This window comes from Nanorana parkeri, unplaced genomic scaffold (assembly GCF_000935625.1).
Source record: "Nanorana parkeri isolate BGI_ZX_2015 unplaced genomic scaffold, ASM93562v1 scaffold49, whole genome shotgun sequence".
Lineage (NCBI taxonomy): Eukaryota > Metazoa > Chordata > Amphibia > Anura > Dicroglossidae > Nanorana > Nanorana parkeri.
In genome coordinates this window covers 873,897-900,233 of record NW_017306317.1, presented here as the reverse complement: position 1 = coordinate 900,233, position 26,337 = coordinate 873,897, and the positions used below count along the sequence as shown (strand labels likewise).

Genomic DNA, 26,337 nt, shown 5'->3' with positions numbered 1-26,337 from the left:
ATATATATTAGTATATAAAGTGTTTGTTGTAGTTGTTTTTGGTGTTTTTCAGTTGTTTCCTTAATGCAAATGTAAAGTAATTTTTGTGTACTCATTAATTTGTGTAAATAATCTGTAAGATTAAAAAAAAGCCCAGAAGAAGCTGCTGAGTGCATTCTCCTTATATTATCTAGTGTGCAATGATTTCTTGTACAACATGCATTACACTGTTATCCGCAGTCTTCCCATTGTCCGCATCTGAGAGTTCCAGGGAGGCAAGTTGTGATTAGTTGCTGTGAATAACTATAAAATTCACTTTAATCTAGTTAACGCTGTTTATTACATTTGGGCCCTTGTGCACTGACTTCCACTAATGTTAGACAAGTTAAACTTATTTTCTGTTATCCTTTCACAGCAATGTGTAGAAATAACATTTATTTTCACATTCTGAGCATGGTGTGTGCGTGTGGGGTTGATCCATGGCATCAATATTCCATATCCATCTCCATTCTTCACATGAAGATCGAGGCAACTCATGGGAACAACATCTTTTGTCACTGTTTTCAAAGTTGATCCATGGCATCAATATTCCATTACATATTAGCCCTCTCAAACACTTCTTTTTCCAGGACAGATGGCTGAGAAGCAAAACAGTTGCGGAATATTGTTGGTAATATATAAAGCACCATTTTCGGCCTGTCTGTTCTGTATCTAGGAGGTATAACTTTCACTAGCTGTGGAGACAAGTCAATTTCTCACTCCTCCAGATAGTTATCTGTTTTTATTTGATTCTCCACATGAAGATCAACCAGGCAGCTCATGGGAACAGCATCTTTGTCATGTTTTCAAATGTGATCCATATTGGTTGGAAACCATTTAGACACACATTGTGAGTGAAGATTACTGACTTCACTTATAGTTCACCCAATAACACACTGTGAAAATAATGCCAGTTTGCAGTTATGGAGTGTGCCACTAAGGAGTGTAGTTATAATCAGTAAATTCATTATAGCATAATTAGCTGCAATTCTTACTGTTTGGGTTAGCTTAAAATGGAACAAAAGTGCAAAATTATGTGTCTTATAGCATTTCCAGAAGGCCTCCCAGCTGCTGTACAGGCACAATGGAGGACCTGGGATTCTTTATGACCTATTTGCTTTATCTCTGCAATCCTAAGGCATATCTAAACCCAAATACTAACATTTGACAAATTGCAGCTTTACAACCCATATATTTGGTGGTTGCATTAGATTTCTTTTTTTTTTTTTTTTATATGTATTTTTTTGTCCCTTTTATTTTCATCTTGTGACCTGGTCGGTACGTCTCTTATTTTTCAACTTCCTTTAACAGAGCAAGCTGTTCAGAAAAAGTGGCAGCTAGAAGGTCAAAACAAATCATTTAATACTGACAGGGGCGCTTACAATGGTCAGTTTTTATTCATTAGAAGAGCTCTGTGTTTCTTTAGATGCAGCATGTCCCACTGAGGGTGGTTTGAACTGCAAGAAAAGCAATATAAATGCAGCCTTTTCATATCAAACGCTGTGTTTTCCAATGAAAATCATGCATTTTGAATAGGGCCGCAACCAACTAATCAATGATAATGAGAATATTTGTCAACTATTCTCATTATCGATTAGTTGGTTGGATCTCCTAGCTGTCTCCTCTACGCTAGAAGATGAGCACAGCAAGCAGTGGGCACTTGCAATAGCCAGCCTGCTTTTGGCTTTTGCAATTTGGAATGGTCAATAGCAGGCAGGCTATTGCACCAGCCCACTACCTGCTACATTTATTTTCAGCTGCCATCTGCAAAATCTTGCCACTGGCATGCAGTTTCATTCTGAAGTAAACTTTGTAACACTGCAATTGTGTATTTTATTTTAAAGTAAGGATGGTATTTATTTAATTTTCTTATATTTGATTAATCGGCCAACTAATCAATGATAAAAACAATACATTTGAATAGCAAACAGCGTTCTGAGTCCTGTCCTGTTATCTCCCTTCTTATTTGTTGACAGGTGCATTTTTTTAAAAACAAATAACAAAAATACAGAAAAATAAACAAAAAAAAAATGACAGATTCAAAGAGAGTCGGAGGGAGGTAGGATTGCATGGGAATAGAACTGCTCCATTACATGTATGATTTCTGGAAAAGAACACACAAATATTTCCTACAGAGAACTTCTGTGAAGGAATGACTATATCACTTCCTTCAGATGCTAGCACCCCTTCAACACTTCCCACTAATGCAGAAGAGCAGACCAAGTATGACGGCATATGGATAATATGTGACATGGATAACTTCAAGGTCAATTTCATGCATGCACAATTTTTAGAAAAATGTGAGAATTGTTTATAATCTAATATTTAAAAATAGACCCTTGCATTTAAAGAAAACATATGTCAGTCCTGTTTTAGAGGTTTAGTTTACCTTTTCACAAAAAAAATAAATGGTAAACTTGTTTACATGCAAGCAATGTTCTGTCTCATTTCGACTTGACAAAAGCGGTTTGTTAATATTATCCATGGATGGAATACTTGACGTAGATTACAGATGATATATATTATTATCCTACTTACGCATGGGTTCATAATTATTGTTAAGAGCAAATGTTTTATCTATTTGAATTCTACTAACTAATAAAACATGACATTTATATAATGTTACTAGGAATGGTGATGATGCTTAAAAATTCTATTACAGGACAGTGAAAAATGTTTTGGTTTTTTTTGTATAGATTAATACACTTTTGTAATTATTGTCATCATGTTAAATAATACCCAATGTGTTGTATTATATTAGCTCGTTATACACGCTAAATCCATTTGAACACTAGATGGTGATCTTGTTCTGCAGTGTTACGACGGTTGAAATTTGCAGCAGATGCAAGTCCATCTCTCATTCTCCACTACTTATTTCTCTTTGTTTTATACACTGCCTTCATTTGGAGCTAAGTGTTCTCAGAAATGCTGCAGTCTTGCGTTATCCCTTAAAAATGATTGCTGTTCTTGTTGCTTTTGCAGATTCCCTTGTGCAAAGTAATCCGGTTTAACATTGACTACACAATTCATTTCATTGAGGAAATGATGCCCGAGGTAAGGAAACGTGCTGGTAACCCCTTTGTTGCTGGAGTCTCGCAAGTGAAAGTCTTTGTCAGCCTCCCGACATTTAATTGATTAAACGTGGACCTGGGCAATTTTCTGTGTACACATTTTATTGCTGTTCCCCTGATATCAGAGCACTAAAGAAACAGGAATGGATTTTGTAATAAGCAGCAGAATCCGCTTCTACCACCTTCATTACAGCTTCATCCTTTGATGTCCTGCCAGCTCAGTGTTGTTGACTGTGCTAAAACCCCATCGGGATACACAGGCAGCAGGTGAATTAGAGGGTCACAACTCTACCTCTATCTCAGACATTGAGGCAGTTCATGGGCAGGACACACATATGCATTTTATTATATCAGCACCTTTTTCCAGCCGCTGCAAGTCAATAGCAAATTAACTCACTCCACTCTTTTGGTACAGTCCGTTTGTTCTTGTCTGTTTCATCTAAATGAATTAAAAAGATGACATTCAGCAGAATAAAGGGAGGATTTTGTTTAGTTTACAATGCACTGTTTGTGAATATAAAGTCTCTGCAGTGTATGAAACATCCACATATTGCCATGTTCTGGCTGTGCTTGCACGGTCCTATAACTTACCATCCATTAAAAGACATATCTGCCATATTGCATTGCTCACAATACCCTGCAGGACTGTTTTTCACATTACAGGTAATTCGTCCTTTAGGTAATAGTGCGTGGAGAGAGGGTCATTCAGAACTTGGTAATGGAAGCCACCTGTAATAGACTAAATGGCTTTAGTATTCGTGCGCCCCGGTGTTTGTTTTAGCTGCCAACCTCTTATACAAAGTTATGAATAAATACATAGGGGCAGTATTCATTATAAAAAGGCCCTGAAAGTGCGCAGTTAATCTCCAGATTGTATTAGTCTGTTCCTTTTGAAAGAAAAGAAAATTACACTCTGCCATAGCCTTGCAATATATGTTTATTGCTTTTAACATAGCTTTAGGGGAGATGACAATCTTGCTTTCTCAAATAGACATGGACAACTACAGCGCTGCGTGCAGAGTGTAATTAAAGCCTAATGAACCAAATGGTATTATATTAGCTGAATCTAATTTTCTCTTCATATTACGCTATTGCACGTTTTGTCCAAACATCATATCCTCCTCACTGCTTTTTATTGCTGGTTGCTATTTTGTTTTGCCTAATATTTAAAAAGTCTAGAATGGCATTTCTAAATAAGATGAATGCAGACTTCAAAATGATTCATTGTCTGCTATTGAATCTGTCGTAATGTTGGCAAACTAGCAATAAAGTACAGCGGGGAACCTGGTAGTCTTAACGTAGTCTTATTGTCATGCTTGGCTGCCTATGTGCGTACAGATGCTTAACAATGCATCTTTGTCGCGCTGAACATAGCAGAGGTGTATTGAGTTGAATGTAATTTGCATGGTGGGAGTTTAAAAAAAAATAAAAAATAAGCTGTTTGTTTTTAAATAAGCTTTCCTGTACTAGGTTCATAATGATCTATGGAAGCGGGGAGGCTACGATTCTCGCTAAGTAATGCTAATCTGTAGCTGAAAATGCTAGCGATCACTGGCTTGCAGCTTTTTAGTGATGGTCCATCTGCTTCTTAAATTACTGGTTACAGTTCAGGAGTTGCAGATATTTTTTTTGGCTACAGCAAACCACTGCATGCAAATGAAAACGGATAATTGCAGCATTCAGATGGAAAATATTCAGTTGGTCAGTTTGTACTTAATCAAAACAATTGATCGGATATTTTCCATCACTATTATTACTTAGTACTGATTGCATGGTGTATAGTAGCCTTTGGGCAGTAATAATAAATATTTAAAAGGAAGAGGCAATCCAGACAATTAATATGCAATGTAACCTATTAATTAAAGAAGAGATCCAGTGAATAGCCTTGTCTGTAAGGCGGTGACAGGAGTATAAATCTGTTACTGTTGTCCTAACTGTCCTGTGATCCTGAAATAAATGTTTGTATTTTTTTATTATTCCTTTTTTTTTTTTTTTTTTTAGATTTTGCTTTGAATTAAATGAAATCTTTTATATGGCAGTCACTTTTTGCATATAAGGCTGGCAATACACTATTCATCTTTTATCGCTCAACCCGATTCCCCCATTCACACGGATTCGCTAGGCTATTGTACTTTGACAGCTGATTGATTACAATCACTGTTTGGCTGTTTCTTTTTAGGCCGGCTCCTTAGACTTTGGTCCTGTCGTTGCCCCTCTGTTTCTCAACACACTGCTCAAATTTCGGCCTAGTGAGCAGGACAAAATTTGAGCGGTGCATGACCAGCTTAAAGGAGAACTATGGGGTTAAGGCTTTTCCCCATAGTTCTCCTTAGGGTAACGGGAGAACACAAACTAGCGTCCTCCCATCATCCTAAGCTCAGTATACCACGAGCTACTGCTCACGGTATACTGAGACGCCACAATTATGTCTGAATTCGTGGGGGTGGAATCCAGCCCCTCCGCTGTCATGACAGAGAGCTGTGACAGGATCGAGAGGTGAGCGAATGCCGGTATGTGTTCGCTCACTTCTTGATCTACTAAGCCGACCTGTGACAGTCTCATTATCACAAGTCGGCTAGAACTATGAGGTGAGTGAAAAGCACTCACCTCATAGTTCTCCTTTTAAGGGTAGGTGTGATAGGTATCACCACCCATTAATTTGTGAAAGTTTATCATAATTTGGAAAGTTGTATTAAGGTCAATCTGGTCTAATAAACAAGCAAGATAAAAACACAGCTGAAGTGTACCTTTGTTGGTCTTCAATTTTGTGTCTTATAGACCCAGGGCTTCAGCTTTTCTCTAGGTCAAGATTAAAGCTCACCCCCAGTTATGCAACTGTCCAACAGAAGGGAACAGGATTAAAGTGAACCTGTGTTTTGCCCACGCAGTAGGAAGTTACAGATTCCATTTAACTTTACCCCCCTCAACACCATATACTTGCCTTCCTTTTGTTCCCTTGCTGCTCTTCAGCCACCAGGAAAGTCCTGTGTAAGCTACCAGCAGGGATGTCCCAATAATAAGGCAGCCTGAGGCGGTTGCCTCATTCGGGATCGGTTTGGGTCATGTAGTGGGGGCGTGGCGTCCCACCCAGCTCCTGGCAACTAGTGTTGTCACTGGGCGGGAAGCTGGAGATGACAGTCTTTGGATTCATAGCTTACACAGGGCTATGGACTTCCAACATCACGCTTACCTGACTGTGCCAGTGCTGTCTCATGTTCCACCATACCCATAAATACTTGGTATTTCCTTCAGCTTCCTGGAAGGGGACTGTAAATCCTGAGGAGGGCTAGAGAATTAAAGCAAACCTGTTTTTTTTGCTATGAATGGGCTTGGCAACACTGATTTAAGAGGTTCCATGGAGGACAGCCCTGGCAATCGGCAGCATGAAAGCAAATGGGGGGTTTGTAAAGCTTCCATATGTATTACTGTAATACAGCCAGGCAATGTATTTGTCTTTTATCTGTGCTTTTCTTAGCATGCTAGAGAGTTAAGCCCCTGCTCACAGAGCAGAGCAGCCTGGATCTCCAGCGGTCCAATGCGTTATTGATAGCAGCACTGGGTCAGGGGCATGTTGGACCACTAAAACATCTGACCGCCGCGCTCTGTTTTGAGCAGTGGTCCAACTCTCTAGCATGCTACTCGCACAAGGTATCTTAAAGCCGTACTACAGCACAAATCTAGTACAAAAAAAAGAGAGAGAACCTATTTATTACTGTACATAAAGTCTGACTGTATTACATTAATAAATACAGAATTTAACTAGGCTTTAGGGCTGCGTTCAGCATGCATATTAATGTGTGGTATTTGACACTTTAAAGTGTTTTGCATTAAGACATCCCATTCATTTTAAATGAGCTGCCAGAGCACCACTATGCAGGTTTTAATGGACCTGCTGCATTCATTTGACAATGCGGTGTATTACAAAACACAGGTGACTCACATCTGTGCACTAAAACACATGTGCCTTGTGCGCTGGTTAAGTGCGTTGGGATGCCATTTAAAATTAACTGCATTTCAGTTAGTTTTGTGTGTTATTGAAACGCATGCTAAACTGCACATTTTACCACCTGTTACCATCTTGTGTTAGTCTAAATCACCCCGTCAGAAGTCAGCTATTCAAAACTTAGGGTGATATTGTAAAAATGAAGCACACCTTAAACAAAGCAGTATATTAAACAAAGCTAGAATTGTATATGCTGGTGTGCAGTCCACTTTGTATTCTTTTCTCACTTGCAAATGAGCAATGTCCCCCCCCCTGTTTCATCCATAATGTCTTACCGGCAGACACATAACATACATACTTGCATAACAGACATTTAAAGGATATCTAAGCCCAACAACAAAACATATTGCAACTTACTAGCTCTTTGATTTGGGTGTCGCTTTAGTTTTATTTTTTCAGGCTGCAAACATTTTCATCAAGCACAGACAAATACCTGTTGATCTTGCCTGAAATGCAGTGTTCTTGTCACTTACTGTAAGCTGAACAAAGACCAAAACAATCTTACATTTTTTTTTTTTGTAAACTACTAATACCCTCCCCTCCCCCCCCCTGCTGCCCCCATATGTGAAAATAGGAGGATATGTTTGAAGTCCAGTATGGGTGGCAACCATGGCTCCCTCCATAAATACTGTGGAGGGTGGGCGTAAGCAACCCAGGGACTGGACGTGTGTTGCAGGATTACCAGGTGAAAGAGCCTGTAAAAATAAAACTAAGACAGTCACCACATCTGATTGATGATACATTTTTCTTTTCTTGGTTTAGTTACCAGAAAGCTTTAACCTAATTGTTTAAATAGCATTTCTTGACTTTGATGGTGTAGTTGCCACAGTATTGCCAAAGTACAGCTGCCAAGACAAACCTCACTCAGTGCAGCCATTTCAACTATGTTAGCAAAGATGAATTCACTACATACATAACCCATTGTCTTTTAACATCTTTCAGTACCTAGGAACGCTGTAAGTATGTAAGATACATAACCTGTATCATGTAACTGCGTAGTTACATGATACATAACCCATACCTTTACCATCTTCCAATACATAGTTATATAGAACGTAATAACTATGTAAGATACATAACCTATTGCCTTTTACCATCTACCAGAATATAGTAACTATGTAAGATACATAACACATTGCCTATACCATCTTCCAGTATATAGTACATAGTAATTATGTAAGATACATAACCCATTGCCTTTGTCATCTTATCTTCCAGTATATAGTACATAACCCATTGCCTTTGTCATCTTCTTATCTTCCAGTATATAGTACATAGTAATTATGTAAGATACATAACCCATTGCCTTTACCATCTTCCAGTATATAGTACATTGTAATTATGTAAGATACATAACCCATTGACTTTACCATCTTCCAATACATTACATACATATGTTACTTGGTACATAGTAATTATGTAAGATATATAACCCATTGCTTCTACCATCTTCCAGTACATAGTACATAGTAATTATGTGAGATACATAACCCATACCTTTACCATCTTCCAATACATAATTGCATAGTAATTATGTAAGATACATAACTCATACCTTTTACCATATTGCAGTACATCATTACATAGTACCAATGTAAGATACATAACCCATTGCCTTTGTCATCTTCTTATCTTCCAGTATATAGTACATAACCCATTGCCTTTGTCATCTTCTTATCTTCCAGTATATAGTACATAGTAATTATGTAAGATACATAACCCATTGCCTTTACCATCTTCCAGTATATAGTACATAGTAATTATATAAGATACATAACCCATTGCCTCTACCATCTTCCAGTATATAGTACATAGTAATTATGTAAGATACATAACCCATTGCCTTTACCATCTTCCCATCTTCCAGGATATAGTACATTGTAATTATGTAAGATACATAACCCATTGCCTTTACCATCTTCCCGTATATAGTACATTGTAATTATGTAAGATACATAACCCATACCTTTACCATCTTCCAGTATATAGTACATAGTAATTATATGAGATACATAACCCATACCTTTACCATCTTCCAATACATAATTACATAGTACATAGTAATTATGTAAGATACATAACCCATACCTTTTACCATCTTGCAGTACATAATTACATAGTACCTATGTAAGATACATAACCCACTGCCTCTACCATCTTCCATCACATTATGTATTAGGCTAGTTTGACCATCTTTTTGTTAAACGTTTGGTTCTGTCCATACAGTGATACTTTACTGAGGAGGCACATTTTTAATATGGTACGTTTTATTACATATAATCTATAAAAATGGTAGCAGATGTGCTTTTACTTTTGTCATACTCCTAAAACAATAGTACACATATACATGAAAGAAAGTAATGTGAAGGTGCTAACGCTTTGCTGTTACCAGTGTCCTATATGCAGAATATCTTGCCTAACCTTATCTGTGTCAGACATATGCTAGTCATTTTTTTTAGTCACTCTATTCTCTGTTTCTTTTTCTGTCCGTAATTTAAATTCCAGAAAAGGCCCAGTTCAGTGTCCTAGAAATAAGAAACTGCAAAGCTTGGCTTTTAACGAACATATTTTCTCTAACACGAATGAAAAATTGTGCAGGTGAAAAGTGCACAGCTGTCCATAGCCAGGATATCAGAATATACTTTATGGAACTCAAATTGGCCATCGATCATTCACTTGGCACTGTCATGAATTTATTCAAACCTAACAGCTTTGTAGTTTATACTTCAGGTAGTTGTTATACAGAACTTATACTTGACAACTGGAATGCTATACATTTTATTTTTTTTGGGGGGTCACTATAGGATGTAACTAAAAGTGCCCATACACTGGTCGAATTTCAGCTGTTTTGTGAGGAACTGTCCGAAATTCGCAGTGTGTGCTGCTGTCGGCACCCTTTCATTCGACATCCCTCGATCAGCTGAACGAAGGAGCCGGTCGGAAAATCATTGATCGATCAGAGCCGGCAGTCAATGAGCTGCCTGCTCTGGTCGGGTATTCTGACGGGCCGGTGTTGGTCTATGAGTGTTTGTTTACACCCGATTACCCCGGACTCTGTCTAGGTCCGAAAACAAAAAGAAAGTTCCATTTTCGTTGACCTGATTGTGTCCGATTGGGGGTGTTCTGCTGCAAATATGCTTGCATCCGACTCCCTATAGACCTAACATGGGTCCGGTTAGCATAGGTCCCCCTCCCTCCATTGAAAGATGGAGAAAAAAACTGTATGGACACAAATGCCACAAAAGTGACATCCTTTTTGTACTTCTGCAATCAGCAGGACTCATGCACAGATTCCCTGCTGATGGGAACTGAAAATGCCCAAGTGAAAAGCGGCCTAACTAAATGAGAGTGAGTTTGCTGAAGCATTGTGTATCATAAAAAAATGACTTTCCTTTTTTAAATAAAATTATGTTTTCACCTTTTTTCCATCCTTTGTTGTCTCTCAGTGCTGCTGATCGCTTGCAGCCTCCTCCCTGCTACTTCCTTTGGTTTCATGGTATTTCTCAGGACGGATTATCTGATGGTGACAGCAGTGGCGCATGACTGCATAATATTGGGGAAATGGTCACTTGTAGTCTTAGGCCCCATTCACACTGAGCGATTTTATCGAGCGATTTTTGCAGCGATATCGCTCATATTTCCACACGGTATCGCTCTATGTAGCTTCTCCAATCCATTTCAATGGAGATGTTCACATCTCGTCGCTCAATATCGCTCAATATCGCTTGTAGCTCCTGCATGGCCCTTACAGCCCAATAGGAAAAAGTTGCGCGACACGTCGCTCAATATCGCTCAAATAAAATCGCGCAATTTTCATGTGGCTCAGTGTGAATGGGGCCTTAGACCCCATTCACACTGAGCTATATTGAGCGATTTTGAGCTGAGCTACATTGAGCTACAGTGCACATTTTGTCGCGCAACTTTTCGCAGGGACTTCGTAGCTGCTACATTGGGCTGTAACCAATCAAAGGCGGTCTTGATGTGACAATTCCTTTCTTCTTATATTTCTGTGCAAAAGTGACACTTCTGTAGCGCGACGTAGTGCGACAATGTCGCTCAACATTGAGCTACACCATTAGGCCTCACTCAACCTGCCTTACAATACGCTGCATACATGTGCGTACGCGCGCATTGTCCCATATGCAGCATATCCAAATAAATGGCTCCATACACAAAGCTGCGTATGGAGCCGTATATTTGCGTATCGTAAAAATGCGCAAAAACAGAATGGAACAGAGATGCGTCGGGCAGCGTATTTTGCGCGTACAGTTCATTAAAATTTCTAGTACGAATTATGCATTCTGGGATTGCATATAGTGCACGCATATATATGCGTATACATGCAATATACAATTTTGCTCTTGCGATGTGTGTGAATGAGGCCTTAAAGTCTATTGGGCCAAATCGCACAAAATCCGCCGAAAAATAGGGCATGTTCGAGCTACAAGCTTGAGCGATGAGCTATAGGCGACATTGAGCTGTGAGATGTGAACAGCTCCATAGAAATGGATTGGATGAGCTACATTGAGAGACATTGAGCTGACATTTGAGCGATTTTGGAGCTGAAATTGCTCAGTGCGAACGGGGTCTTAATCGGACGTCTGTGTGACAGGGTGACAAAGCAGTCGCCTTAAAACAATGTGCTAGAACGACAATCTTCTTGGCAGGATCACTAGGTATTAATTTAATGAAAGGGGCCGATTTAAAAATTGAAAATTACTTTTGATGTTACATTAACATGTTAAAGATTATATGAGAGTTTAGTATTTGGGTTTACATATACTTTAATTGAATCTCTGTTGACTTTACCTGCCTGCCCTTTGCTGTTCCCCTGTGAGGGGTTAATGGTAGTTTGGATGCTAATTAACAATCTTTTTGTTTCCTTCAGCATTTCTGTGTGAAGGGACTTGAACTGTTTTCCTCCTACCTGTTCAGGGACGTATTAGAGCTTCATGACTGGAATCTTATTGGTATGTTTCATTTACTCGGTTATACCCTGTGGGCTTCAAGTGCAGTGAACCATTTAGTTGTCTACGTGTCCAGTCTGTTTTTCATCCTTCTATATTACAGCATGTACGCACAATTATAGTGTCTGTTATTTTATTACATGTCAGAATTCCACCTACAAATATCATATATTTGGATTTTACCACCATGTGTGTAAGACCACTTGACTGGCTATTTTATCTCCATAGTAAGGTTTTGTCTCCTCTTATGTAAAGTATGGCTACAGCTAAATCTCTTTTGTCCCTGTCTTTTTTTTCTTTTCTTTTTATAGCAAATTATTGATCAGTATAAAATGTTTGTATCTTACTGAAGACGTTAATAGCAAGATGGTCTCAACTTTTATTTGGATAGAGTGCACACGGAGTCTCATGGTTATAAGGGACAGCGCATCACCAGCCAATTAGCTTAGAGGAGGAGGGAAGTGGGTTGCATGCACAGTGTGTTTGTATTGACATCCATCCATTAAGCTCTAGTGCTGGCTGCACAAAACACGGTTGCTAAGGGGACTGGCTGATGCAGGAGGAAAAGGCACTTAGAGCATCCAGAGGCAGAATAGAAAGTCTTCACTAAAGCACAGCGGTGGGCACAACTCGGCACTCCAGCTGTGGTGATACCACAGATCCCATCTGTCTATGGGAGTCATGCCTGTAGCTGTAAGAATCTTGCAGTGCCTCATGGGACTTGTAGTTCCACGACAGCTGAAGGGCTGGAGTTGCCCACCCATGCCTTAGCAAAAAAAAAAAGGTGTTAATATCCCTTTAAGGTAAGAATTGCCTATACAACGCCTAGCAAGCGGCTTTAAACCTGCGCTGGAAAATTACAGTTGAAGGATGACAGTTGGAATTCAGTCAGTGGCAAAAAGTTGTCTGGAACAGTTCTTAGCTCAGTTCAATCATACACAGTGGAAGTAATTTAGGGGTTGTGTTGATGGACTTTAGTTTGAATCAGAACTGCTTCTCTCCCCATACAAGTTTATGGAACTGCCTCTCTCCCAATATAATTGTCAGTGTGTTCTAAATGATCTTCTAAGCATCTCACACTGATACTAAAACAACAGATAACAGCCATCATGACTGGTTACTTTGAAATCAGAGGGCTATATGAAAAGAATGTGATATTTCTGTATGTGATATTTAAAAGTTAATCAGGAGTCTGCCTTGCATCCTGGGAAGCTGGAGCACTGCCAGTAAGATTTTTAGAAAGAAAAAAACGTGTTCAAATTCATGCTTGATAAACCGTTCATTCTTTTCGGATCATTGTCATTTTGTATTCCTCTACTTTTTTGTGAGTTTTAGGCCCCGTTCACATTGAGCGATTTATCCCGCGATTTTAGCAGCGATATCGCTCATATTTCCGCGCGATATCGCTCTATGTAGCTTCACCAATACATTTCAATGGAGCTGTTCACATCTCGTCGCTCAATATCGCTTGTAGCTTGTCGCTCCTACATGACCCTTTTTTAGAGCGATTTTGAGCGATATTGCTCCTGATTGCATACAGCCCAATAGGAAGAAGTCGCATGACACGTCACTCAATATCGCGCAATATCGCTCAGAGTCGCGCAATTTTCATGTCGCTCAGTGTGAATGGGGCCTTAGATAACAGATAAACACCCTTAAATTCTGCTGTAGAATTTCCACATACAGCTTCACTTTCATTTGTCCCTTAAAGCGCAGCTGAAGCCAACACTTTTTTTTTCCATTTAAGTGGAATAGCATGGAGAGGGATTAGAACAGGGATGGCCAAACTCCGGCCCTCCAGCTGTGGTGAAACTAAAAATCCCATGAAGCATCTCTCTCCGGGAGTCATGTCTGTGGCTGTGAGAATCTTGCAAAGCCTCATGGGATTCATAGTTCCACCACAGCTGGAAGGCCGCAGTTTGGCCATCCCTGGATTAGAACATCTGTCAATTTTTTGGGGGGTTTTAATTTTTGTATTGTCTGTGTCCTCATTCGGGAGATTCCCCCGCCTATTTGTCCTAATGGCCGTTTCCACTGAAAATGAATGAAAAGAAATTCCCAAATTTTGGGTTGAGATCAGATCAAGAATAGATGGGGAAATCTTCCAATGGTGACACTAGTTCTAGTGACCCTGGTCACCACCAGGGATTTTGCTCACTTTGGAGGAATTTCCTCCTGCTTCTTGCTGTGGGACAGGAAATGCCCAAGTGATCACAGCAGGTGTCAGAGACCTTCAATAGAGGAACTGTTGAAGATCATAAGTCTGGAAAGGTTACAAAAGGATTTCTAAAGGCTTGGGCCAGCACCCAGCCATGCTCAGGCAGATAGTTTACAAAGAAGAAATAGCACTGCATTGTTGCTAATATCCCTAGCAATGCATGTCCTACAGAATTCAACATAGGAGCCCACTGTATATATAACCCAGGATGATAGCCAGGAATTTGTCAGTGCCTCTTACACTTGATCATTTCTGTGTTTGCGAGTTTTCTATAACAAAGACTGCAAAGTCTGCAGAGGTTACTAGTAGGGATGCACAGATACTTTTCGAGTACCAGTGCAGATACTTGGCATTTTCATGAGAACTACAGGGGTTGCAGAGGTTTCAGCTGGGACCTGGCTCTGGCACTCCACCACTGCCCTGTCCTGAAATCATTAGTCTGTATTGTTTTAGAAAAACTGTCACATGACCATAAACAAAAATGTATCAGTACTTGTAAGTACTCGGCAAGTACCAGTACTCGTACTGTCAAAACTGGTATATGTGCATCCCTTTATTTATATTTATAAAAACAAAATCGTACATTAAAACAGAGATGTACAAATCCCAGGAGCTCCGTGTGCTCCTTACAAATGACAGCTGCCTCCTAATTTTTGAATTTTTCTCTAGTGTAGTCTTGGGGTTCAAAAGTATCGGTACATGTACTCGTACTTGTACTGAGTACTGTACTTGGTATCTGTGCAACCCTACTTACTAGAATAAAAAACTACAGCTCGGTGTGTGAATGGGGCCTTAGATAACACATAAACACCCTTAAATTCTGCTGTAGAATTTCCACATACAGCTTCACTTTCATTTGTCCCTTAAAGCGCAGCTGAAGCCAACACTTTTTTTTTCCATTTAAGTGGAATAGCATGGAGAGGGATTAGAACAGGGATGGCCAAACTCCGGCCCTCCAGCTGTGGTGAAACTAAAAATCCCATGAAGCATCTCTCTCCGGGAGTCATGTCTGTGGCTGTGAGAATCTTGCAAAGCCTCATGGGATTCATAGTTCCACCACAGCTGGAAGGCCGCAGTTTGGCCATCCCTGGATTAGAACATCTGTCAATTTTTTGGGGGGTTTTAATTTTTGTATTGTCTGTGTCCTCATTCGGGAGATTCCCCCGCCTATTTGTCCTAATGGCCGTTTCCACTGAAAATGAATGAAAAGAAATTCCCAAATTTTGGGTTGAGATCAGATCAAGAATAGATGGGGAAATCTTCCAATGGTGACACTAGTTCTAGTGACCCTGGTCACCACCAGGGATTTTGCTCACTTTGGAGGAATTTCCTCCTGCTTCTTGCTGTGGGACAGGAAATGCCCAAGTGATCACAGCAGGTGTCAGAGACCTTCAATAGAGGAACTGTTGAAGATCATAAGTCTGGAAAGGTTACAAAAGGATTTCTAAAGGCTTGGGCCAGCACCCAGCCATGCTCAGGCAGATAGTTTACAAAGAAGAAATAGCACTGCATTGTTGCTAATATCCCTAGCAATGCATGTCCTACAGAATTCAACATAGGAGCCCACTGTATATATAACCCAGGATGATAGCCAGGAATTTGTCAGTGCCTCTTACACTTGATCATTTCTGTGTTTGCGAGTTTTCTATAACAACGACTGCAAAGTCTGCAGAGGTTACTAGTAGGGATGCACAGATACTTTTCGAGTACCAGTGCAGATACTTGGCATTTTCATGAGAACTACAGGGGTTGCAGAGGTTTCAGCTGGGACCTGGCTCTGGCACTCCACCACTGCCCTGTCCTGAAATCATTAGTCTGTATTGTTTTAGAAAAACTGTCACATGACCATAAACAAAAATGTATCAGTACTTGTAAGTACTCGGCAAGTACCAGTACTCGTACTGTCAAAACTGGTATATGTGCATCCCTTTATTTATATTTATAAAAACAAAATCGTACATTAAAACAGAGATGTACAAATCCCAGGAGCTCCGTGTGCTCCTTACAAATGACAGCTGCCTCCTAATTTTTGAATTTTTCTCTAGTGTAGTCTTGGTTTTTTCCCCCCGAAAAAAAGGTGCACTCTATGTTGGTGAAAACTATCTTCTTTGAACCTGTGAATAATATGGTTAGTCATGTAGAAAGGAAAAACAAAAAAACAGAATGAGAGAGATCTGCAGAGGCTTTTGTTTGGAAATCTTTACAATACAAATCTTCTGTAAAGATTTTAATTGATACAATATTAGGTGTGACAAAAAAAATCGGTTTTCAATACATGATCTGTATACGGTAGATTTGTAATATGAATATTCTTTCTAAACTGGCCCATTTTCAGATTTATCCCATTTGGGACTTTTTCCTTTCTACCATCACTTCTGTTGATAACTCTAATGCCACCAATCTAGTGGTATCCACGCTTGGATTACTCTAGCATTCACAACGGCTTACCGTTGCCGAATTCTCCACAGGTTATATATAAAGTTGCAAACCATTCATTTGGTTTATAACTACCAGATGTAAGTAGAGGTATACATCAATATTGTTATCTCCATATGCTGCTTTGAGAACTATAGACTTAAACTAGAAATGTATAAGGGGCTCTCCTGGCATCTCTCCATCTCTCCAGGTTTTTTGAAAGTTTCTTCTACAAGCTGTGAAATTTTTTAATTGATAAGTATAGAAATCATTCTAATTTGCTGAAACAAAATATTGAAAAAAATGCATACCAAAACCTCATCCTAACTATAAGGCAAGGATACGCTAGTTTAGGCCAGCTTGCTGTCTCAGGTCCTGTACAACTTAGACTTGGAATACAAGGCCTATGTGGCCATTCGGGAGCAGAATCTTTGGGATTTTTACCTATGATTTAAAACTTGGTAAAGGACATGCAAAGTGACAGTGATCCAGAACACAGAAGCAGAACCGAAAAGAACAGATACAACAATCTGCATTTTAGAATAGCAAAATCTGAACTTTGTTATACATTTCATCAAAACACTGTGGTATAATCCAAAGTAGGATGATAAAGTGATAGACAAGGTATATGCAAACTTTAACAGTTCTACATTCTAGAATGGACCAAATGCCTTCCAACTGCTGTTCATAGTTCATCTGTATCTACAGAAAGTGTTTGGTTAAAATGATCGGCAATGAAGGACACCGCCATCTTCTCTGGCCCAAAAGCTCATTTAAAATGGTTTGTCACATAGTTGAAAACTGTTCTGTGGTCAGACGAATCGAAATTTGACATTCTTTTTGGCAAACATGGGAGCCACACGGGTATATCCACCGCAAGGCAAAGAAGGCATTTGCCTTGGGCGGCAATTTCCAGGGGGGGTGTCCAAAAATGCCACCCCGAAAACAGTAATGCAAACCGTGTTACACAGAATTAGGCAGCCTCTGTAGGAAAAGGAAGGAAAGTAGTGGGGAGTAGTGAAAGAAGGGGGGAGTGGGGGCACAGCGCTGGTCAGGAGGCGGGGGAGACTGGGGGAACCATGCCCTGAACGCATTGGATAGAGTGAACAAGCCCTGAATCAGATTTTGTGGAACATTTATCTGTTTTTATAATTTCATCTAACCAGCACAATACTATTATTATATAAAATAAATTGCACCTCTCCCCTCCTGCCTACGTCTATCAGCCTCCAGGTCTCTGGACAGGCTGCACTCTCTATCTAGCTATCAATCTGCCGCGCTGGGGCAGATTGATATCTGTTTGCTGCACTGTGGAGAACAGTGCAGTCGGAACTTTAACTTATTGGGAGCCGCTGTTCTTGATATTACTGGGGTAGTGAGGGGGCTGCTTCACTACACAAGGAAGCTCTGGCTCCCTGCTGAATGGGGGGAGGGGGAAGAGAGCTTAAGGACACCGTGACCCACTGGAGAAGGGGTTGCGACCCACTTTTGGGTTGCAACCCATTAGTGGAGAAACAGGGCTCTATACAGTATTACTTTCATTAGCACAAATATTCACACTCGGATGATCCAAGCTTATGATGGGGAAAACCTAATTCTTCAGTTTATTGGATTGTGCCTTCACAGCCAGCTGCTTTCTAATGTCAATGGACAGCCTAAGATGAAAGTAACCTGGGTAATTACAATTGTGAGTTTTTAACACAGCAATTAATAGCTACTAAAAACAGATCATTACTGAAAATTTAGCACATGGAAATTTTGAACTAAGAGCTTTACACTATTATTATATTTTGAATCTCTATGTACACTGCTGCTTTTACAGCTGTTTTTGTGTCAGATATTTTAAGAAATAAGCATAACATTTAAAAGATGACAGGTTGACCACAGATGTTACATAATGCATAGTAATAAATAGGGGGATATTTCCTAATTTGTATCAGGTCGGTTAATTAAGAATTGAGTTCTGTCCTGCGGACAGGAAAGCAGCACCAGATCTCTGTAGCCTTGGCATCTGGAAATGTAATATTTAGAAATGAGAATGCCTGCCAGCTGTAACATGTGCTCTCTGTATAGTATAATAAGGTTATATTTACAGTAAAGCTTGGCTTTTGTTAAGAAGAATAAAAAAAATCATCTGTAGGTGACCCAGTATTTCACAAAAATAGTTGACTGATTCTTCCCATTCTCTGTTCTGAATTAATTGCTGTTTTCCCTTACTATGTCCTTTTTAAAACTAATTTTGGATTGAGTACGTTCATTATAATCCCCAATGTACAAAATGTACAAAACTGCAGTGTCTGCATTTCTTTTGGTGAGGCTAAAACATAGAAAGCATGTCACCAAAAAAGAAACTCTTATTGCAGGATATGCCTGCAATTTCAATCTTGAATTGTATCTCAGTGCAGTTTTCTGAGTTAGACAATCACAGAAGCAGGGAATTAGATTTTAGGGAGGATTCTGTACCTGTACAAAGTTCAAAAAGTTCCCAGGCTATTATACTGCAAGGATTTGATTTGTTGAGGCTACATATTTAAATGTGTACGTAGTTTTAATGGCATGTTTAGCAATTTAATCTATTAGTTGTTTGTTTTGTTGTTTTTTTGTGTGTGAAAGTTGAGTTTTCCTTCAATTCTTTTCTAGTGTGCCGTAAATGTAATTTGTGCCCAAATACATTTCATACATTTCATAAAATAATCAAAAATCTTTGTAGTATAGCTAATGTATATAATTACACTTATTATTTTGTGCTTACTTAGGTCCAACTGCTGAAGATAACAGGGCTGTGTGTCCACAATTTCATTTCATGCCTCGTTTTGTGAGATTTTTGCCAGGTAAGTTCTTTGCAATTATTATATCATATCCTATTCCTTCTGTCTGATCCTATATAATGAGTTAATTCCACTTTAATTTTTTCACTCTGGGATTCTGCCTCCGGTCTTAAATTTATCTGAACAGAGCATGCCCTACCAGCAATATCCAACCTCTGGCACACACATTAGTCTTTGCGCAGTGAGACTGTTGTCATACGGTCCGCACTTTTTTCCTGCATACACTGCCCACCATTATACCCCCTGAACCTCTCTTCCTGCACATACTACCCCCTTCTTTAGCATTGCTTGTTATATTCCCACCTTGCCTATTCTGGAACAGACATATTTTTCTAGTTCGTTGTGAAGGAAGGAACCAATTGTACATTTTTCAATAATGTATGGTATGTTGCTTGCAATTTAAAACTGAGCATCTGCTGTCATACAGGGATTGTACTACCTGTAAACTCAGGTCTTTTTTGCACAAAAAAAGTAGCCATGAATGGTGCCTTATTCACTGCTCTGCTCTATGGGAGACCTACGACCTACATCCATTATATTTCTGATGAAGCTTTCTAAGGTCCACTTATACTACTAGTGCTGACTTCTCTATGTCCAGACGTGCTGTGCTTGCTACATCCTGACTGTTGACTGCCTTTCAGTGAAGGTCAGAGATTATTAATATCTATGGTGACAGCAGCTGTCTGTGCTGCTCGTCATTGACATGCTTGCCAATTTACACTAACCCCACTGGTCAAGGTAGACATTGCATGTGTTTACTGGAAGTATAGTGTGTTGGGTTTCATATTTTGAAGGCAATCAGTCAAGAATGAACATTTACAGAATGAATGAACATCTTTGAAAATTACATTATCAAAGAACTAAAAACCCATACAGAGGCTGTATCATATATTTCCTCAACTCAGTGCTGAAAATAGAATCTTTCCAGGCTATCAGTTAAGCTACAGTATATGGCTATGAATAAAATGTTTAGTATTTAATTGCATGTAATCCTGATAGCACCATTGTTAACTGATAACTGATTTATCAGCAGGTATCTTATGTAGGCTTTCAGTCCAACACTGGGCCTACACTTCTGCTTTGAGAGGGAGAGAAAACAAGTAAATAAAAGGACATGCAGCTATTTTTTTGGGAAGGCTGCACTAGCACATTAGGAGTAGACATACTGATTATTACAAATTACTTTATTTAGAAATGTATGTTTCACAGATCGTAACACTGGTAGTGTATTTGCATAACCTTTTGTAGAACTGTTTCCAGTCAGTAATTGCTGCTTTTTTTGGTAGTTTTGCTGAAGGAAATTACTACCCAATGTAAATGCTTTTAGCTGTCTAAATTTACCTCTTAAGTCTACCCATACTGTTGCTCTGGTATATATATTGTTGTACAGACATATCAATTTTTCTGTAAAGTCAGAGATAATAAATCACATTCCATGACTTGTTGGACTCTAATTACAACTGCATAAATATATCTGTCTTACAGAATGTTGGAATATAGGGGATAACAACATATTCTTGTACTGCCTAGCACCAAACTTACTTGCACCAGGACCATTTTCAATAATAGGAGTATGGTTTAGTTAACTATTGCAAGAGGCTTATATAGGTAATCGTTAACTAGATTGCTATATACAGTATCTGTGCAGATCCTTGTTTCTTCTGCTATTTTTCTGTCTGATCAGTATTTTGAGTTATTTTACCAGATGAAGTCAGATTCAGGTGCTTTCATGAAATCTTTTGCGCATGCACAAATATAAGCTGCACTGAGAGACAAAAATTGGTGGTCAATATGACAGGGCCACGAGAGTGTATTTTTAATTCCTCAGAGAACAGAAATTATGTAGTGGTTGACTGATTTAGGTCATATTTATCTTAGCAGGGTAAGTTAAAGGCACAGTATAGAAGAATATTTAGGCTAAACGTTCCTGAAGAAATATGTATTCAGGCCACTTCTAATACTTTGAAGGTTAGGTGTCAACTTGACTTCATAGGGCAGGTTTTTTTTAAACGTTTAGATTTAGAACAGGGGAAGCTATACAGGAAGGAGATTGACAGGATAAGACACACGGGGAGGCGCCCACGTAGGCTGGCATACCAACATATAAGACAATAAAAACTGCTAGCAAAATAATGCAGAAAAGCAAATAGGCTTCTGCTTTGGATCCATTTGGAATGATGTGATAAGTATATTTTTATTATTTTATTTATTTATTTTTTTACAAATCTGTTAATACAGTTAACAGCTGGTCAGAATCTAATGTGTCATTAAAAGGCTTGCCATTACATAAACGTGAATTGTCCTATGTATGGGGGTGTGCTTCATTTGTGTTTGAATAGTGTACGTCACCACAATTTTTGGTGCATGGGTTGCTACAAAATAGTTTCTTCAAAAGAATGAGACCTGTGCTGACCTTTTACTTGTTTGTACATCACAGGACATGGAGAGTGAAATCCTTTAACTGCCGGGTTATGTAGCTACAGTACATGCAGTTGATTGGACACTGGCAAATCAATCAAAGATGTAGGACAGCTCTGCATAACCCTTCCCATTCCTAGCTTGCCTTGTTTTTTCCTAGCGTCCTTAGATGATATGGATGCCTTCTCTCAGCTCTGTAAGAAAAACAACTTATTTGCACTATTTTTTTTACAAAACTCTTCTAGCAAGTTTCCCTACATGCTGCTCTAAGCCACCACAGCACCTCCAGCATCTATCTGAATCTGTTTTCTCCTCTGCAAAGCCTTGGTGGATCGTACCCAGACCCTGACAAACAGAACACATGGAGCTGGCCTATAATGTGCTTAGTCAGTGGACCATGCATTTGGCACCCACCTTGCAGTTGTGCAACATTTGGAGTAGCTTCTGGGTGCTTCACACATCCTGAGCTGTGGTACATCTAGGTGGAGCCCTGACCATACCTAGGGAGGTATGGCCACATGCCGCCCAGGTGGTAGCCACAGTTTCCTTAAGGGTTAAATCTGTAACTCTGGTAGAACTTTTGTGTTGTACTTTTAGTGGCTTTTTCAGCTTCACATTTTGAATTTGGGCCCAGTTTCTGTTTCTTTTTGAGGCCTAGGGAGTGTGAACAAAGCCTGTGCAGCTTTACTTCCAGGTAGCTTTTTGTTCATATATAATTTTCTCTCTCTGGTGCTCTTTTCCATATATTTATCTGATACTAGTTCTTATTGTGACTCTGTATTTTTGCAACATAGACATTGTAATATAGTAAAAGTAAACCCAGTGACCTTTACGCTGATACCAGATGCGCAATTCTGCTGCAAGAGATAAATTGCCAACAGCAGGCTGCCTATTTGTCCCTATGGAATCGCTTCCTTATAGCCAGATGCAGCAAGATGTTACTCGTTTGCTACCGATGCAAGCAGCATCTCGCTACCACAGCTATAAGAGCAGCGATTCCTTAGGAACAAACAGGCAGCCTGTTAGCGATCGTGCTGGCGGTATTGCCATATCAACAGCGACAGGATCGTTAAAGACAGTCACCTATCTGACATCTGCCTTAGTTGAATATTTAGAAGAAAATCCACGCTTCCAGCGCTCAGTAGACTAGGCCTGTATTCTCGTCCATCAGTTACACAATAAAGGAGAGGCTGCGGCCCTCAAGGCTACTGGGAAATATCCTCTTGAAACATGCAAAAGAGCATAAAAGACAGTGCCTTCTCCTCGTGTAATATTTTGTTTATTTTAAAAATAATGTGAAGGGATGAAAACTACTCACATTTTGCAAAATAGCAATAAGCAATGTATAGACAATACAGGGAGGGCAAAACATTTAACAGGGGGAAAAAGCCAACTCAACTCCTACAATAGTGCAGCCAATGAGAAAATGTGTCCTACTTGAGTAGAACAGCCATGGCGTCCTCTGTTCTGTCTGCGTAATCAGCCATCAATGGCGTCTGTTTTTTAACACCATTTCTCCAATCAAAATTGCTGCTTGTTTTACTTTTATGTTCTTTTGCTTATTTGAATATTTTACTAAACATAATGAAAAGGAAAAACAATTTATTGAAGTCACAATCAGTTTCCTCCCCCTCTTCAAATGATCCCTGTCCATCCTCCATTATTGCATTGGCTAATCTACCCTGCCTCTAATGGTTAATATATAAATATCTGAATTTAATATGAAAAAAGCAAATATCTAAAAATGTGAATTGTCACATAAAAAGTAACACTGCAAAAGTTAGTAATTTGTTACATTAGTTTCTACTTGCCTCCTTGTATTCCTTGTATTAGTACACCTGTTGAAGAATCAATGAAAAACAGATGCTGTTCAACAACAATTTAGATTCTTGATAACATTTCCAGAACACCAAGCCTAAATTCATAACACACATCAGAAAAAAACAACACAAGTTAGTACTCTTTTTACAGAAACTTTAGCAAATACATGTTTCCTTATGCAGTTTCAAATGCCTTTTCAAAACTGTCATTAGGGCCTTTTAATCGGTCTTGTCGGTAGTTCTTCACTCTTCTTGCATCAAAGTGTTTGTTTGAAAGCTATAATGGAATATTTTTTCTGTACTTACCTGATGCAGCATTCAATTTAATCTTGTAGAGCTGTTACACAAGTATTTGTAATACTGACCCATGTTCCTGTACTTATTTTATAATTTTGTTCCTTTAGAATTAAAAGGATCACTCGAGTAAGGTAATATTTCAGCCTTTGAAATTTTCTCTTGGTCACAGTGTTACAACAGCATCTAATGCAATAAACCTTAAAATATCACTAGCTTTGTAAAGGATTCTGTGGTAATGTCATAGAATGTCACAGTCGTCACAGTGAAAGGCTAAGGAACACTACTACAAAGACTAGCGGTTTTCCTAGTTTGGAAGCATGTGCTCTTATTTCTTTCTATATTCTTTACAGAAGATTTCATGCTTAAAGCAAACCTATCATTAAGGTCAGAAAAACATACAAAACTAATGAAAAGTACACTTATATAACTGTGAGATCTAGCATCAAATGGAGAGCTTTTCAATGACTCCGTGCACTCAGCAGAATGCGTTTAAGGGCTTACTGCCCACTTTTATGCAACCAAATGTAAATGTAACAGTGTTCTACCCACTCAAAGGTTGAGTGTTTGTGTTTATTTATAACAATAAACACAAATGTATTTCAGCCTCTTTGCTGTGTTCTAGCACAGCTGTGTTATCCTGTATTCCTCCTTAGGACAGAGCTGCCCCAGTATCAGCCTCCATCATATGTCAATCTGGCTCTATGGCCTGTCTGTGTAGGCCAGAAAGGCCTGGGCACGCTGAAGCGGTATCAGGCTTCAAGCTGCTCTTGCTGCACAAAGGAGCGATGGCCAACTAGAGTATACACTTCTTGGTGGGCAACACACGTCAGACTTCAGTCAACTTCAAACCTGTATTTTCCCTTGAATAGGGAATTCCTTGACAATTGGTTCCCAGTTCGCTGGGCTCTCCAGACATTCACCTAGTCATTAAATTGCTTGTTGTATTTATGCACTTGTTTCAGTGATTTCACTGATGCTCGGCGGGAATCCTTGTTTAATGCACTGTTGATTTAATTGACTAAAATGTTTTGTCATAGTTTTCGTCATCTGCATATATATATATTGATGAAAAATAAATAAAAACTAAGTTAATAGGACTTAGGCTATGATGAAAATACATTGCAATTTTCTCTACTGGAGATTTAAGCAACGAAACTAAAATAATTAAAATGACTAACATGCGACTCAAACTAAAATGCATATTTTAGTCATCTGAATTTTTAGTTTCTTGAAAGTGGCATGCACAAACATCCCATTTTCCCACCCTGAATGTCTGCCTCTTTTAATGAGACCGTGGAACCTTGGTTTTCAGATAATACAGTTGTATTACCTCATAAGTGATTTTAAATATGACTCCCATCTTAACCGTAGATCTCGTAGCCATAAACTATTTGCTTTAAGGTATACCCTCATGGGTTCTTCTTTCCTCATCCTGCTGAGTCTTCTGGAGTTTTTTTACTTTGAGTTTACATGCTCTGATTTAACCTGTAGCTGCTACTCCAGACCCTGCTACCAGTTATCTGTTTCTTTTGCCTTTTTTCCTTTTCTTCTAGATTTTTTGTAGACCAACGTACATCATTCAGAATTAATTAGGTTCTGCATGCCCTTATGTCCTTTTATGTTGCCTGAGCCTGTTTTCAGGAATATTCCCTTTTATTCTTACCCCCAGTCATCATTTTTACAAGTTGATTATGATTAGTATTTTTGCACACCTTGTTGTGTTCATCTCTCCCAAGATGTGGGAGACATCAAAAATGGTCATGATCATATTTGGTCAATGACATTAAACAGTCTCACTGTCTAGTTTGTTGACAGTGGATGATGTGATTAAAGTTAAATCTACATCATGGAACATTTTTTGGGGGATAATGTTTTTACTTTTTCTACTTTTTCTAAGGTGTCTGTGGATGAGTACCCCTTACTCATTCACATGGGGGGGATATCCCCCCCTGTGGAAAGCATGCTGACTTGCCCTTTTCTGGCCTGCCTGGGGTCCCGTTAAATCTGTATCGGAACCCTTACTATGGATATTCTTTTCTTATGCTTTGGTTCCCCCTTAAAAATACATACCCGTCTCTGTCTAGGAAGGGTTTTTTTATGCATGAATTCTCCCTTTTAAAAAGTCATACCAGACCCCTATCTAGGATAAGGTTCTGCTACGTGTTGGGAGTGACCCCACTTTTTTCCCCTTCCACCATTCTGAAACATACAAGACCACATTCTATGTCCCAGTGAATGATGGGTTGGAGGCTGTGGAAAGGGGAGGGTGCTTACTGGAATCT

The 26,337-nt window shown here is 39.2% G+C and overlaps 1 protein-coding gene across 1 annotated transcript in view; it reads left to right on the top strand.

Annotated features, from left to right (window-relative positions):
- The window catches only part of DROSHA (drosha ribonuclease III), a 239,833-nt gene that overhangs the window by 59,391 nt on the left and 154,105 nt on the right, over nucleotides 1-26,337 (top strand). The window contains exons 10-12 of the mRNA XM_018574114.1: nucleotides 3,001-3,072; nucleotides 11,981-12,062; nucleotides 19,449-19,523. Coding sequence (XP_018429616.1) covers nucleotides 3,001-3,072; nucleotides 11,981-12,062; nucleotides 19,449-19,523 — 229 coding nt within the window. The remainder of the gene's footprint in view (nucleotides 1-3,000; nucleotides 3,073-11,980; nucleotides 12,063-19,448; nucleotides 19,524-26,337) is intronic.